Below are 16418 nucleotides of genomic sequence, written 5' to 3'. Positions count from 1 at the left end.
CCCTACACGGTACCAGCCTTAGAATAATAATAATAAAAAAAAATCACACAGAGTTGGAGGAGAGGGGTTATTTCAATAATTAATTTATTAGAAAATATTTGCTTGGGGGACCAGCAGTTAGTGTAATGGCTATGTCGCTGAACTCCCTCATGCCGGGCACATGCCCAAGATCCCAAGAGGAGAATGGAGAAGAGATTGTGGCGTGGCCGTGTCCCCTGGGTGGTGATTTCTCACTTTCTATCTCTCTGTCTCGTGCACGTACCCTATAGCAAAAAACTCTACCAAGAAAAGAAAATATTTACTTGGAAAATAGTTCCATTTTGTGATCTACTTGGCATCTAACTAAGTTTTTTAATTGTTGAGTCTCTCTAAAGGTTCTTGAGCCTTTCAGATTAGATACCATAAGAGTTTAGTAATCACACATATTAAGTCTAGCTACTAAAAAACACCAGTTTATTAAAAAAAAAAAATCTAACTGTATTCAGAAAACATACCTAGTATTTAAAACTATCAATATTCAGGGACCGGCAGTTAGCGTAATGGCTATGTCACTGGACTCCCACGTAGTTGACCACGGTTCGCGTCCCGGACCCAGTGGCTTAAAGCTCACGCCGGGTGCGTGTGCGTGCGTGCCCAAGATCCCGAGAGGAGAATGGAGGAGAAGGGATTGTAGCATGACCATCCCCCCTGGGGGTGATTTTTCGCTTTCTCTCTGTCTCTGTCTGGTGAGCACACGCACCCTATAGCAAAAGCCTCTCCCCCACACACAAAAAAAAAAGAGAAAGAAAAAAGAAAAAAAAAACTATTAATATTCCTTTTACTATGAAAATTATTCAATCCAAAGATTGTGGAATTTCCTCTTGGAATCCCTATACAGTACAGCACCAAAGATTAAACTAACATAGCAGAAAACACAGATTCTTGACAAGGCTATCTCCCTGCCAGTTCTATTAGGGTGGGGGAGAGGATTAATAAGAATCAGATTTGGGTATTACTATGTATGTGATTTAGCCCATATTACAAGACATTCTGGGAAAACTAACAAGTATGAGGAAACTTGAGAAAATATGTGGAAAACTGAAAGTAAAGTGCAAATTTATTTGGGCACAAAAAATTTTTAAATCTTTGTATTGTTTTTTCATAATATGCAATTTCTATTAACTTTTTGAAGGCTCTAGCATATAATCTAAAACTGCCTCAAAGCCAAATTTTCTGTAATCCACAGAGGATCCTGTGTATGGCTCCTCTACTGCTAATATTTCCCTGTTAGGTACTTTCCACAATTATTTTCATCAAGTAACTGTCATTTCCACAATCAAACACATTTAAAATGATTAAATATGATAAGAAATCACCAAGATACACATGTTAACAAAGTCAAAAAACAACTATAGTGTTATTGTTACTGACAGCATACAAACAAATCTAACCCTTCATATAAGATAAAATGAAAAAGATATCTGTATATAAAAGACATATGCAAATGGAATTAAATTAGGAGGTAAGAAGTAAAAACAGTTCGCACCTGCAATGTACAATTCTCTTTTCGTTTGAGGAACTCCACAAACCTGGCCACTACTCCTGGTGTGCTGATAACTTCATCAATAGGAGGGTTGGGTTCTGTTCCCCACAAAATAAAAGAAGAAGAAGAATGCTTTGATTTCAATGCAAGCACTTTATAGCTCAAAATTACTTCATAATATTCCTCCCTCTATTTACCATCTCCTTCAGGTTGAAAATCTATCTAAGAGAAAGTAAAGTTGGGTTTGGTCACTTTGACACTAAGGCAGTTTGAAAGGATTCACAAAGAAGCCTTACTATGAGACTGAAGGATGGGCAAAAGTCTTAATAATTTAAATTATTGCTGCCTAGAAAACTTAGGAAAGCAAGGAAAAACATACAACTACAACTACTATTCGTACTTTGGTATACCTTCCTTCTAGCCCTTTCTTTGTATGTGTGGTTTCACTTTGTTCTGTTTAATATATACTGTCTTGAAAAATGGCATTACAGGATTCTCAGTACACATGCAGAACTTGATTTTGTAGCTGCAGTAATAAGTAGGAACCAGAAGAAGTTCATTAAGACTGACTTGCCAAATTAATCTTTTTCACTTATGATAATACAGTATCTTACAAATGAAGTTATTCAATAAAAATGTATAGGGCAAACAGGTAAGAAATGTCATGAACATTAGTCATTTCACCAAGAGACTTGATAAAATTTTTGATGGCAATGCCAGGGAAATGGCAGTTAGAGCACTGTACCACTACAGAGATTCTTAGCCAAGTGAAAGGCCTTACTGAAAGAAGTGACTACTAGTTCGTTGTTAATTCAGAGAGTCCTAATGACACGTCCATCTTTTGACTGGTTCGGCATTTTAAAAAATTTATTTATTTAATTTTATTTACCTATTCACTAATTTCTTAAATTTGACCAGAGAGAGACACAGAGAAAGAGAGAAAGGGAAAGTGAGAAAGCAAGCCACCAGGTCTGGGACTTGAACTGTGGCCGGCCATGTGGGAGTATCCAGGGCCTTAACCACCACACCACCTGCTGGTCCCTGGTTCAGCATTTTTAATCAACCACAAAGATAAACCTGGTAATTACAATAAAAATAAACTATTGGGAGATCCAAAAAGTCATGCAACATTTTTACATAGAAAAAAAAAATATGATGTAACATTTACAAAGACCCAATAGGTACTATGCTAAATTACATAAATAACATGTAAAAACAAGTCCAAATTATTAACAAAACAACAGAAATGAAACAAAATTCCAACTGGGACCAGCAGATGGCATTAATGACTATGTTGCTGGACTTCCATGTAGTCGACCGTGGTTCAAGTCCCGGACCCGGTGGCTTAAACTCACACTGGACGCTTGTGCGTGCATGCCCAAGATCCCAAGAAAATGGAGAAGAGATTGCAGAGTGCCCATCCCTCCTTGGGGGTGATTTCTTGCTTTCTGTCTCTGTCTTTCTGGGGAGCATACACACCCTACAGCAAAAACCTCTCCAAAAAATAAAAAATAAAAAATTCCAACAACTGACTTTTTAAATAGTCAACTAGGAATGCATTGTGACCACAGTGCACTAGGGAGTGCCCCTCCACCCCTACCCGTGTCTCCACCTCAGGCAAGTGCATGAACCCACTAGCAATTAAAAAAAGGAAAGTGCTAGGGAGTCTAGTTTGCTGAACATTCAATGAAATACTACTATGCATGACTATCAAAATAACTAATGTTATCCTGCACTGCATTACTCGAATAGTCCTAGTTTAAGGAAGTAACCCCTTACCACACCCTATGGTAAGTAGTGAGTATATCTTAGAGTATTGCATTCTAGTTGTCACATTTTTAAGAGAGAGACTGGCAAACTATAATAGAATACATGCAGGAAAGCAGAGTGGAGTGGTAAAAAGCCTTAAAAGACACACTAGAGGGGCCAGGCAGTGGCATGACAGTTAAAGTTGTTGAATCCCTCATGGTCGACTATGTAGTTCAAATCTCAGAACCAACAGCTTGAAAAACACACCAAGTGAGTGCGTATATGTGCCCAAAAATCCCAAGAAAAGATTGGAGAAGACATCGGGACATGGCCATCCTCCAAAGAGGTATTTTCTCACTTTCCGTCTCTCTGGCAAGCTCACATGCCCCATAGCACATTGAAGGGAGGGGAAAAAAAAAAAATGACACATTATGGTCCAGCCTCAGTGACACAGGCAATACGGCACTGGCACATGATGACAGAGCTGCATGGAGGATCAAGGTTTGGTTCCCAGAACAACACATAGGTGAGGCAGCTAACAGGGAGGCTGGGACAGTAGGATTATGGCACGGCAAGACTCTGTTTAAAAATATCTCTGTCCCAGCCACAGTGGCAAAGGAGGAGCACACTACTCTGCAATGCTGAAATCACAGAATTCAAATCCTGGGTCAATCCAAACCACATCAGAGGTGCATGTGATTATGAGTTATCTACGCCATCTGTGATCCTGGCTGGCTGGAAGGCTGGGAGATGATCTCACAGTGTGATAAGACCCTGCTGTGGGTGCCTCTCTGTCATAAAAATAAAATAAATAAAATGCCTATCTCCTCTCTCTTTCGTTAAAACAAAGACACATTAGTAAGAAAACCAGTAGCCCCAGCATGTCGAAAACAGATTTTCAGAGGGGTGGGAGGATACACTTTCCCTTTCAATACAGTCATGCACTATATAATGTGTTTCAATCACCTACAGATTGCATATACAATGGTTTTCCCATAAGGTGTACATATGCTATCTCACTTAGGATTGTGTAACTACACTGTGACTTTCACATGACAAAAATCACCCAATGCATGTCTCAGAACATATCCCTGTCATTAAGCAATACGTGACTGTGTTTATTAATTTATTATGCAAAATACATAATTTTTATTAAGGTGGTAGATTTTTATTCCAGTTAACTTCAAAGTATATATTAAAAAATCCTCTTCAATCACCAATGACACTACACAACCACAACTTACTACTGGGGAGTTTAAGTATTTTTTTTAATTATTTTATTTATTACCATTATTATTAATTTTCTATACGGCATATACACTCACAAGAGAGAGAAGGAAAGACTGAGAAAGAAAGTGTGAAAGCAAGCTGCCAGGTCCAGGACTCCAACCACAGTCGACCATGTGGGAGTCCAGTGCCTTAACCACCACATCTCCTGGGGGCCCCAGGAAGTTTAAGTATTTACCAACATTTTAATATGGTTCAGAATTCAGTTTACTAGCCTAGCATGACAACAAGTATTATATTCCATTCTATGCTAACTGTACTCAAAAAGATGGTAACCCTGACCACCAATAAATCCATACTTAACTTTTAAAAGAATAATTATTTATTTTATATATTTATTAATTGATTTTAATTTGACCAGGGAGAGACACATACAGGGGGAGAGAGAGAGAGATTGAGAGAGAGAGAGAAAGTGAGAAAGCAAGCCACCAGGTCCAGGACTCGAATCGTGGTTGACCATGTGGGAGTGTCCAGTGCCTTAACCACCATGCCATCTGCTGGTCCCTGCCATACTTAACTTTTAGTAGTAAACTGCTACTATTAAAATCAATAATTATTGTTCTTTCAAATGATATTTCTAAAATTCTTCCATAAAAAGAGTAAAGTTTCTCAGTTTGAATTAACATAGAATGCTGACTACTAGTCACTACGGTCTTTCATAAAATAATGTTGCTTTCTGGTCCTGGCAAAATCCCACAAACCAGTAAGAAAATTCAAGTTAAGCACAGCTCAATTACATTTATATGTGCCTTCTTATTCACTTATTGATTAATGCACTCCAAAACAAATTACTTATGGTACAAAAAACAGATTATGAAAAAGTAATGTTTATAAAGAGATGAAAAATATACACAACATATTCAAATCTCACCTTTTGAAAGCAGTTTTCTGAATTTCTGTGTTGCTGAAAGTTGTTGCTCAGGGCTATTTGAAAATATCATTTCTATCATGTCAGAAGTAATGACACCACCCTGGGATCACAAATAAAAAAGCAAATACAATTATTAAACATTAACTTTAAATCAAGAAAAAACCAAGGTAATATAAATTATGTTCAGGGCCATCCCAGCAGCACTCTGGTTAAGCAAAGCACACAGGGGGTCAGGTGCCACGCTAGGTACACACACATGCATGCCCCAAATCCTGAGAGAATGGAAACATGGAGGAAAATGATTGTGGCGTGACTATGTCCCACTGAAATTCTCTCTGATAATTTCATGTGTCCTCAGGCAACTAAAAAAACAATTATGCTTAAGTTACTCTCCAGAAGATACACAAAAACAAAGATGGTCTCAGGTCAGCCCACGGATTCTACATGGCTGACCATGTAGTTCAAGTCCTAAACCTGAAATACATACACAAAATCCGCAAAAGAGGGAGAAATGGAGGAGAAGGGACTGCCAAGCATGACCATGCTTCATGAGAGGTGCTATCTCACCCTCCCCCACTGCCCTAACCCCAGTCACTCTCCTGACATTACACATGCCCTCTGGGATTTTTTTTTCTTTTTTATGTTTTTTAATCATTTTTGGGGGGGGGGAGATTTTCACTATAGGGCGCGTGCGCTCACCAGACAGACAGGGAGAGACATAGAGACAGAAAGCGAGAAATCACCCCCCCCAGGGGGGATGGTCACACCGCAATCCCTTCTCCTCCATTCTACTCTCGGGATCTTGGGCATGCATGCACACGTGCCCGGTGTGAGTTTTAAGCCACCGGGTTCAGGACTCGAACCGCAGTTGACTACGTGGGAGTCCAGCGACATAGCCATTATGCTAACTGCTGATCCCTCCAGTTTATTTCTTTTTTGAATTTGGGATATTCAGTCATTAGGCAACAATCTCTATAAGGCAAAGAGCTCATCTCTTTGAAAATTCAAGTGATTTTTTCATAGAAATATTTTTCTTACTCTAAAAAGAATGGAGTATGCCTAAAGGAGAGGGAACCACTTCAGATGATCTGAACAATATATTTAACAGTGTAGGGGAGAAATCTTAAGTGTAGATGCTGTTCAAAATATTGATATTTAAAGAAAACAGCATTTGACCCATTGCCAAAATTTAGATTTTCTTAATTTATTACAATAAAAAGTGTTGATTTTATACTACTTCTTTGAAGCCAGCATGAGAGGCTTAATATAGCAAGAAAATAAAGGGGCAGAAATAAGTATTCAAACAGTAATAATAATTAAGATCACCAATTCAAAGATCTTTGGAACCAGAAGTTAGTATTAATGGCTATGTCGCTGGACTCCCATGTAGTTGACCACAGTTTGAGTCGCAGACCCGGTGGCTTAAAACTCACGCCAGGCGTGTGTGTATGCATGCCCAAGATCCAGAGAGGAGAATGGAGAAGGGATTGCGGCGTGGCCATCCCCCCGGGGGGTGACTCCTCGCTTTCTGTCTTTCTGTCTCTCTTTCTGGTGATCGCACGCGCCTGATAGCAAAAGCTTCTAAAAAAAAAAGATCTTCTATACACAAAAAAATGAGAAAATATTGTTGTAAGAGTTTACAGCACACAAGTAAATTTAATTTTACTTCATTTTTATTATACTTCATTCTTCTTTAAAATTAGTGGAGCCACATTATCTCCTGTCATGTCATTGTGTTTATTATGTGAACCATCACAGACAGGAAACGTCTTAGAACGCCAACACCTACAGTAAGCTGCTTAAGTGAGACACAAATCTTCAATGTTTATTTCATTCACCACTTTGGGATTTTCCTTTTGTATGTTAAGCTTAATCAAGCTGTCCTTCTGCTGTTTTTTCTTCGGGAGGAATGGATGAACTGCAAGGTAGCCAAGTAGTGCCAGCATACCCAGGAGAGGCAATAACCGAAGTCATTCTGAAACTGTGAGCCGAGTGAGCCCAGTAATGCTCTGGGGAACCGGAAGCCGCTTCAGACGGGGGGGTGGGGGGGAGCTGTACCCTCATAATGCAGGCCATGCTCTCCAGCACCACCCCAACCACGCTCAGGCAGATCTGCCACACCTATGTGGAGAGCAGAAGCGGCCAGCAGGCTCCGTGGCCTCGGTGAGGCTATCTTAACTTTTTATAGAGCATAAGTTGTATCCTTTTACATCATAGTATTTAAGTTACAAGCTATCAAGGAGAGTAGTGAATATCATTCAGGAATTTTGCATCCTCTTCTTGGTAAGGAGTTAGTACATTTTCAGTTGTACACCAGAAAGTTACATATTCTTTTTTTTTTTGGAGAGGTTTTCGCTATAGGGCGCATGTGCTCGCCAGACAGAGAGAGACATAGAGACAGAAAGCGAGAAATCTCCCCCAGGGGAGATGGTCATGCCGCAGTCCCTTCTCCTCCATTCTCCTCTCGGGATCTTAGGCATGCACGACCACGCGCCCGACATTGAGTTTTAAGCCACCGGGTCCGGGAGGCGAACCGCGGTCAACTACGTGGGAGTCCAGCAACATAGCCATTACGCTAACTGCTGGTTCCCAAAGTTATATATTCTTAGGTGGATATACAACTTTCTTGTAGTCTTTATTTAAGACTAAGCATGATATAAGAAGTATATGGATGTCAAATTGATAAGGAATAGACTGTTATGGTTAATTTTACATGTCAACTTGACTAGGTAATGGTAGCTAGTTATCTGGTCAAAACAAGTCTACATGTTGTTTCTCAAGGTGTGTCTGAGATGCACTTAACATTTAAATCAATACACCTAAGTTAAACAGATTGCTGCCCATAACATGGGTTGGCCTCATCCAATTCAGTTGAAGAACAAAGATTAAAGCTTTTCAAGGAAAAAGGAATTCAGCTTCTAGACTATAACATCAACTTTTACCTGGATTTCTAGCCTACCAGCTTGTTCTACAGATTTCTGATCTGCCAACTTATAATCACATGAACTCCTTCCTTGCATAGTGATTAAGGCGCTGGACTCCCAAATGGCTCACAGCATTTCAAGACCTGGACCTGGTGGCTTGAAAATCACGCCAGGCACATGTATCTGTGTGCCCTAAATCCCAGGAGGAGAATGAAGGAAAAGGGACTGTGGTGTGGACATCCCCACTGGGGGATAATTTCGCACTCCCCCCCCCCATTATTCCCAGAAGCACACGCACCCTATGGCAAAAATCTTAAATAAATTTCTCACTGTTCTTTTATCTGGAGACCCCTAAGTGCTACAGTCGTCTACGAAACACTTTTGTTCATTTAGAACCAATTTTTAAAAAATGTACTTTATGAGGGACCCAAAGGAATTTTTCACAAAATGATAGTACTGGCTATATTAAGCCTGTATCAATTCTTTTTTTAAAGCAGGATGTTTTTGCTATAGGGCATGGGTGCTTGCCAGAGAGACAGAGACAGAAAGTGAGAAATCACCCCCTGGGGAGATGACCACACCGCAATCACTTCTCCTCCATTCTTCTCTTGGGATTTTGGGCACGCAGGTACACGTGTCCGGTGTGAGTTTTAAGCCGCCAGGTCCAGGACTCAAACCACAATCAACTGATTGAGAGTCCAGTAACGTAACTACTATGCCATCTGCTGGTCCCAAGTCTATATCAATTCTAAAGAGAATTATTCTCTACTCACAGTTCCAAAAAGAAAACTGGTTCATATATACTGAAGATCAATGAAGGAAAAAAAATGTGAACTACTGTGTATTTTATGCTAATTTGCCAGAGGGCACTTGCATGTGATGGAGATGGAGGGAGAAGGAGGAGAGCACCTTCCCTGGGGTATGGACACAGTGAGAGCCCTTCTCCATTTCTCTCTGATTTTAGAATTTGGAGCATGCCTGGAGTATTTCCCAAGCCACTGATGCCAGGACTTGACTGTGCAGTCAACCATGTAAAGTCCAGTCACCCCAACTGGACCCATGCTGTTATTAAAAAGAGAGAGAGAGAGAGAGAGAGAGGGAGAAAGAATATTTATTCTCTTAGGCATGCAGGCTCATGTGCCCACCATGAGTTTAAACCACCAGGTCTGGGACTCAAACTGTGGCCGACTACATGGAAGTCCAGTGATATAACCATTACATCATCTGCTTGTCCCAAACCATGAAATTTTTATTGAATCATTAAGATTTAAGCATGTAGCTTCTTTTTTACAATAAAATATCAAGTATTTTTTTATAGACATTTAACCTTTTCTTAAACCCAAAAAGAGATCTATATCTCATGTCTTAATCACAAAAACACTAAAAAGACTGCTTTTCACTATCCTACTACTTACTGGTGCCATTTCCATGTTATTAACCTGGGCCTCATGAAAGCCTCCATCTGACATAACTTCTTCTTCTGTTTCTTCTTCTGCTGTAGAAACATTTCTTCGTTTGAATAACTGAAAAACAAAAGACTGTTAGTAATGTAATTCTAACACAAGGGAGTTCACACTCTAAACACTAGGCATTCCATTTAAAAGGCTACAGGGATAAAATCTCTAAAAGTCTTTTTAAAAATTCTAAAATTTGTGCTGCCTTCACTCCTCTGAAATTTCTCCACAGCCATGGGACCAGCAGGTGGCTTGGTAGTTAAGGGTGCTGGACTCCCACATGGCCGACCGCAGTTCAAGTCCCAGATCTGGCGGCTTTCTCTCTCTCTCTCTCTCTCTGTCCCTCTCTGGTCAAATTGAAATAAATGATTGAATAAATAAAGTTAAATAAAATAATATTTTAAAAAATTTCTCCACAGCCTTATAATCTAATACAACTATCACAACATACTAACAACTTAATGAGGCAAAACTTACTAAGAGAGGGCTGACACAGCATAACATGGAAAAAATTAAAGGTTGGAAAAAGTAGCTGTGGCATGCTTGGTCATCTCCCTCATCCCTTCATGTTAAGTAGGCAATAGGATAGTCTCTTTTTTCCTGTTAAATCTTTTTTTCTTTGCCTACATTTTTTGTCAACAACATAGTCTTAACATATCAGGAAAAATGAAGATAAAAATTATGTCAGAGGAGCCAGCAGGTAGCATGGTTGTTAAGACCCTGTATCCTACATGGCCAACTATGTGGTTCAAGTCCTAGATCTGGTGGCTTTAATATGCCAGGCTGTGTGTGTGTGTGTGTGGGGGGGGAGTATGCCCCAAATCCTGAAAGAATGAAAGAGACTGGATTGTGACATGGCCATTCCCCCCAGAGGATGATTTCTATCTCCCTTTCTCTGTCACTCTAGTGAGCTCAAGTGCCTATCACCGGGGGAAAAAGGAGATTTGGGTATGAAGTGAGATTAAAAGAACAAAAGAAGGAGAAACGAAGACATCTGAAGATGAAAAGGAACAATTAAAGAAATGTAGTTAAAAATCTCTGGAATATAATTTGAATCAAGAAATAAAGAAAAATGGTGAATTAGAGAAATAACTGGATTGAAGAAACTCATGAAATGACAAGAAAAAAGTTAAATGATTATGAAAATGGAGAAATTAATTTCTCAAGAAGATTTAAAAGCCAGTTGATTTAAAATTGATATTCAAGTTAATATACAAAAACATAAGGCACAAGTATCATCTCAAGAAAACTTAGCACACTTAAGAGAGGAAATTACGCTTCATTCAGAAGTCAGACGGAACTCAGAATGGAAGATGATCTAAATTCCAAAATTCTTCAAAATGAGAGCTTCAAGAAAATTCTAATAAAACAAAATTTTAAAAACATAAGCAACTCTATCTAGAAGAATCACAAGTTAGAAAATCATTATCAAATAAACCAAACAAATACAACTGGAATTGTTACCAAGTTTAAGTAGAGAAATAAGAGAAGCTGCTACTGAATTTGCATCTGTATCCTGTAGAGAATGTCTCCTGGCTGATCTGATGAGCCAAACTGAACTCAAGATCTACTTTGAGGAGCATTATTAGAATATGTACAGATCTTGAAAAAAATCATATGATCTGAAAAATAAAATTTTACTGACTGGACTGTTGACATAAACTGGAACTGTTTTCCATTAAATACATGACATATAAAAAAATCTTTATTAAAGACATTTTTTTTTTCACTATAAGGCGCGTGCGCTCGCCAGACAGACAGAGAGAGACATAGAGACAGAAAGCGAGAAATCACCCCCCAGGGGGGATGGTCACGCCGCAATCCCTTCTCCTCCATTCTCCTCCCGGGATCTTGGGCACGCACGCACACGCGTGAGTTTTAAGCCACCGGGTCCGGGACGCGAACCGCGGTCGACTACATGGGAGTCCAGCGACATAGCCATTACGCTAACTGCTGGTTCCCAAGACATTTTTTGATTTAAAAAAAAAAAAAAAGGCATAATGATTTAGTACTTCCCTACTAACCATCAAGGATAGTGCACTGGGGCTTCTGACCTTACCAATCTATTCAACAACTGTAACAACAAATGACAACTGCCTGAACACTACCTTTAAAACATTAATTTGCATATGCAAATTAAAAAAGTTCTCTCCAAAGTCAGCCCACTAAGGTCCCTTTCAATACCTTTAGAGTACCAACAGCACATTTAGCTAATCCACCAAATCATGATGGAAGAACAGTAACTTATTTTCCCAACTTATAAACTAAACAGCACAGAAAAGACATGAGACGTGCTTCAGAAAATGGAAAACGGGACCAAGGCAGCGATCCCATAGATAAGGAGGGAAATCAGCACCCTAATTACTTCAAATCATTGCCAAGACAGAGTTTCCATGCTGCAGTGTAGGGAGGGTAAGCCCAGAGCTTAGAAGCTTCATGCACTGAAGAAACAGACTCTGGAAATGAGGAGGCCAAGACATATAGAATTCACAAGGCAAAATATTGAAGAAGCAAAATCAACACAGAGCAAATTGCAAGGACTTAACAAAATGTTCCTTTTGAGTCTTAATACAGATAATCAATAAGATGATTATGCAACATAGCAAAACTCTGTATCTTTAAAAAAAATTAACAAAAAGAAGAAAGTAGATTTAGATTAGCTCGAAACACATAAATTCAACTGATATGCTAAAAAAAAAAGAAAATCAAAATCATAAAATGCTTGTAATCACAAAAAGCTGAAAAAGAATGGAAGAGAAAACTATGAACAAAGAAGAGAGAAATCAGTAACAACTGTGGTAAATATTAACTACCAGTGATCACTTTCAATGTCAACTGTCTAAATGCAACGCAACAATCAAATGACAAGACTATCACAGTGGATGAAAAAACAAACCCAAGTATGTGCTGTTTACAGAAACCCTCTAAATATAAAGATATATAGAGATTAAAAATATAGGGTTGGGACCAGCAGTTAGCGTAATGGGTATGTCACTGGACTCCCACATAGTCGACTGCGGTTCGCATCCCAGACCCAGTGGCTTAAAACTCACGCCGGGCACATGTGCGTGCGTGCCCAAGATTCCAAGAGGAGAATGGAGGAGAAGGGATTGTAGTGTGGCCATCCCCCTGGGGGGGTGATTTCTTGCTTTCTATCTCTCTGTCTCTCTCTGGCGAGTGCACGTGCCCTATAGCAAAAACCTCTCCCCCCCCCAAAAGAAAAAATATATATAGGGTTGGCAGGTGGCATGATGGATAAGGCACTGGACTCCCACATGGTCAATCACAGTTCAAGTCCTAGACCTGGAGGCTTCCTTTCTCACTCCCCCTCCCTCTCTTTCTTTCTCTGGTAAAATTTAAAAATAATAAGTAAAATTAAATTTTAAAAAATTCTAAATGGATGGGGGATAAGCACATGGCATAATGGTTACGTCACTGGGCTTCCACATAGTTAACCATGGTTCGAGTCCCAGACCCAGTGGTTTAAAACTCGCTGGGTGCATGTGTGTGCATGTCCAAAATCCAGCATGGCCATCTCCCCAGGAGGCAGTTTGTCGCTTTCTGTCTCTCTGGCAAGTGCACATGCCCTATTGCAAAAAACTCTCTAAAATAAATAAAGATAAGTAAATGATAAATGGATGGAGAAAGATATACCATGTTAGGACTGGCCTATGGTCAACTGGTTAAGGGAACCAGATCTCACTTATAAGGCCAATCACACAGTTCGAATTCAGGACCTGGTGACTTAAAAAATATGCTAGGTACATGTGCATACATGCCCAAAATCACAAAATGAGAAATGGAGACAAAAGGATGCAGCATGACCTTGCCCCCATAGGGTAGCACTAACTCCTCTTCCCTCTTATCTGTTTCTCTCTGGCCAGTCCTTGTGCCTTCTGGCAATTTTGTGAGTGAATGAATGAATGAATGAATAAATAAATAAATAAATAAATTTTAAAAAGACTGAGCCAGCAGGAGGCATGGTGATTAGGGTTCTGGATCCCATATAGCTGATTCTGTGGTTTGAGCCCTAGACCTGGTAGCCTGAAAAACATGCTGTGCACGTGTGCGTGTGTGCCCAAAATCCTGAAAGGAGAACAGAGGTGGGGGGACTGTGGCATGACCATCCCCCCAGGGTGGGTGATTTCTCAGTTTCCCTGTCTGGTGGTTAAGGCTACTGAATGCCACATGGCCAACTGCACAGTTCAACTCCGAGACCTGGCAGACTGAAAAACACACGAGTGTATGTGTGCAAGCCCACAATCTTGAAAGAATAGCAAAGAACAGACTGTAGCATGGTGGCATGGTCACCACCCTCCCCACACACTGATGATGGTTTCTCACTTTCCCTCCGGAGAGTGTATGTACCCTGTAAGAGAGAGAGGTAATAGAGAAGAGACTGTGTGGTGTGACCATCCCCCCCAATGGGCAATTTCTCACTTCCCCCACCTCTCTCTCCAATGAGAGCACGTGTCCAAAGGAAAAACTAAAAAACTACCAATAAATAAATAAATAAATAAGAATAAATTTAACCAAGGAAATTAAAGAGCTGTAGAATGAAATTATAAAACACTGACCAGTCAGTGGTGTGGTAGTTAAGGTGGCTGGATCTCACATGGGTAAATTGAGTGGATCGAATCCCAGATCTGCTGGCTTGAAAGACATATAGGACACATAAGCATGTGTGACCAAAGTCCTGAGAGGAGAATAAAAAAAGGACTGATGAAAAGACATTGAAGAGGGACCAGCAGTTAGCGTAATGGTATGTCGTTGGACTCCCATGTAGCCGACCGCGATTCGCGTCCCGGACCCAGTGGCTTAATACTTACGCAAAGCGCATGTGCATGCGTGCCCAAGATCCTGAGAAAAGAGTGGAGGAGAAGGGATTGCAGCGTGGCTATCCCCTCTGGGGGGGTGATTTCTCGCTTTCTGTCTCTATGTCTTTCTCTGTCTGTCTGGCGAGCATACGCGCCGCGCCCTACAGCAAAAACCTCTCCAAAAAAAAAAAGACATTGAAGACACAAATAAATGGAAAAATATCCCATGTTCATGGACTGGAAAATTAATATTATGAAAAACATACCCAAAGGGATTTATAGATATTAACACTATCTTTATTGAAATTTCAATGACATTTTTCAAAGTAACAGAAAAGAATCCTAAAATCTATGCAGAACCAAAAAAAGACCAAAAATAGTCAAAGCAATTTTGAGCAAAAAGAACAAAGCTGGAGGTATTATACTATCTGACTTCAAAATACACTTCAAAGCTATAATAATCAGAAAAGCACAGAATTGACATTAAAACAGACACATAGACCAATGGAACAGCACAGAGAGCTCAGAAATAAATCCATACATTTATGGTCACTTCATTTTTGATAAATGTTCAAGGCCACACAATGGAGAAAGAACAGTCTCTTCAACAAATGATACAGAAAATCTGGATATCTATATCCAAAAGAATAAAACTGAACCTTTGCCTCACACCATATACAAAAACCAACTCAATCTGGATTAAAGACTTAAAACACAACACCTGAAATTGTAAAGTAACTAGAAGAAAACAAGGGGAAAAGCTTCTTGACACTGTTGACTCTAATCCGGGCAATACATTTTTTCAATATGGCCCCAAAAGCAGAGGCAACAAAAGCAAAGATAGACAAATACAATTTTATCAAAACTAAAAGGTTTCTGTGTAGCAAATGAAGACACAGAGTAACTATGGAATGTGAGAAAACTTTTACAAACAATCCATCTACTAAGGGATATATATTCAAAATATTTAAGAAATTCAAAATAAGAAAACAAATAGCCTTTAAAAAAAATAGACTTGGGGGACCAGCAGTTAGCGTAATGGCTATGTCACTGGACTCCCATGTAGTCGACCGCAGTTTGCGTCCTGGATCTGGTGGCTTAAAACTCACGCCAGGTGCATGTGTATGTGGGCCAAAAATCCCCAGAGGAGAACGGAGGAGAAGGGACTGCGGCGTGGCCATCCCCCCTGGGGGCTGATTTCTCGCTTTCTGTCTCTCTGACTCTTGTCTGTCTGGGGAGCGCACGTGCTCTATAGCAAAAACCTCTCCAAAAAAGAAAAATAAATAGATACATAAATAAATAAATAGACCTGATTAGGTAATTCTGAAAAGCCAGTAGACCCACATGAATAAGAAAAATAAAATCAGTATCACAAAGTCCCATGGAAATGCAAATTAAAACCGCAATGCAATATCTCCTCACATTTGTTAAAATGGAACAGCTATTATTAAAACAAAAGATAAGTGTCTGGCAAGGAGGTAGAGAAAAGTAAACCCTTGTATACTGTTGATAAGAATGTGAATATAGTCACTGAGGAAAACAAAATGAAAATACCTCAAAAAAATTAAAGTGGAGGGAGCAGCAGTTAGCATAACGGCTACGTCACTGGACTCCCGTGTAGCCGACTACAGTTCGCGTCCGGTTCGCATCCAGACCCGGTGGCTTAAAACTCACGCCGGGCACATGTGCGTGCATGCCCAAGATCCCTAGAGAATAGAGGAGAAGGGATTGCGGCATGTCATCCCCCCTGGGGGGTGATTTCTCGCTTTCTGTCTCTCTGTCTCTGTCTGTCTG

At 39.9% G+C, this 16418-nt stretch overlaps 1 protein-coding gene and 1 pseudogene across 1 annotated transcript in view; both read right to left on the bottom strand.

The window, feature by feature from the left end:
• Positions 1–16418, bottom strand: part of KPNA1 (karyopherin subunit alpha 1) — a 76766-nt gene that overhangs the window by 37705 nt on the left and 22643 nt on the right. The window contains exons 3-5 of the mRNA XM_014593203.2: positions 9769–9876; positions 5430–5529; positions 1526–1620 (exon numbers count right to left, since the gene is read on the bottom strand). Of these exons, the coding sequence (XP_014448689.1) occupies positions 1526–1620; positions 5430–5529; positions 9769–9876 (303 nt within the window). The remainder of the gene's footprint in view (positions 1–1525; positions 1621–5429; positions 5530–9768; positions 9877–16418) is intronic.
• LOC102480942 (CDGSH iron-sulfur domain-containing protein 2 pseudogene) lies at positions 7106–8449 on the bottom strand (annotated as a pseudogene).

This window comes from Tupaia chinensis, unplaced genomic scaffold (genome assembly GCF_000334495.1).
Source record: "Tupaia chinensis unplaced genomic scaffold, TupChi_1.0 Scaffold139927_1, whole genome shotgun sequence".
Taxonomy (NCBI): Eukaryota; Metazoa; Chordata; class Mammalia; order Scandentia; family Tupaiidae; genus Tupaia; species Tupaia belangeri.
This window is presented reverse-complemented; position numbering and strand designations above follow the sequence as displayed.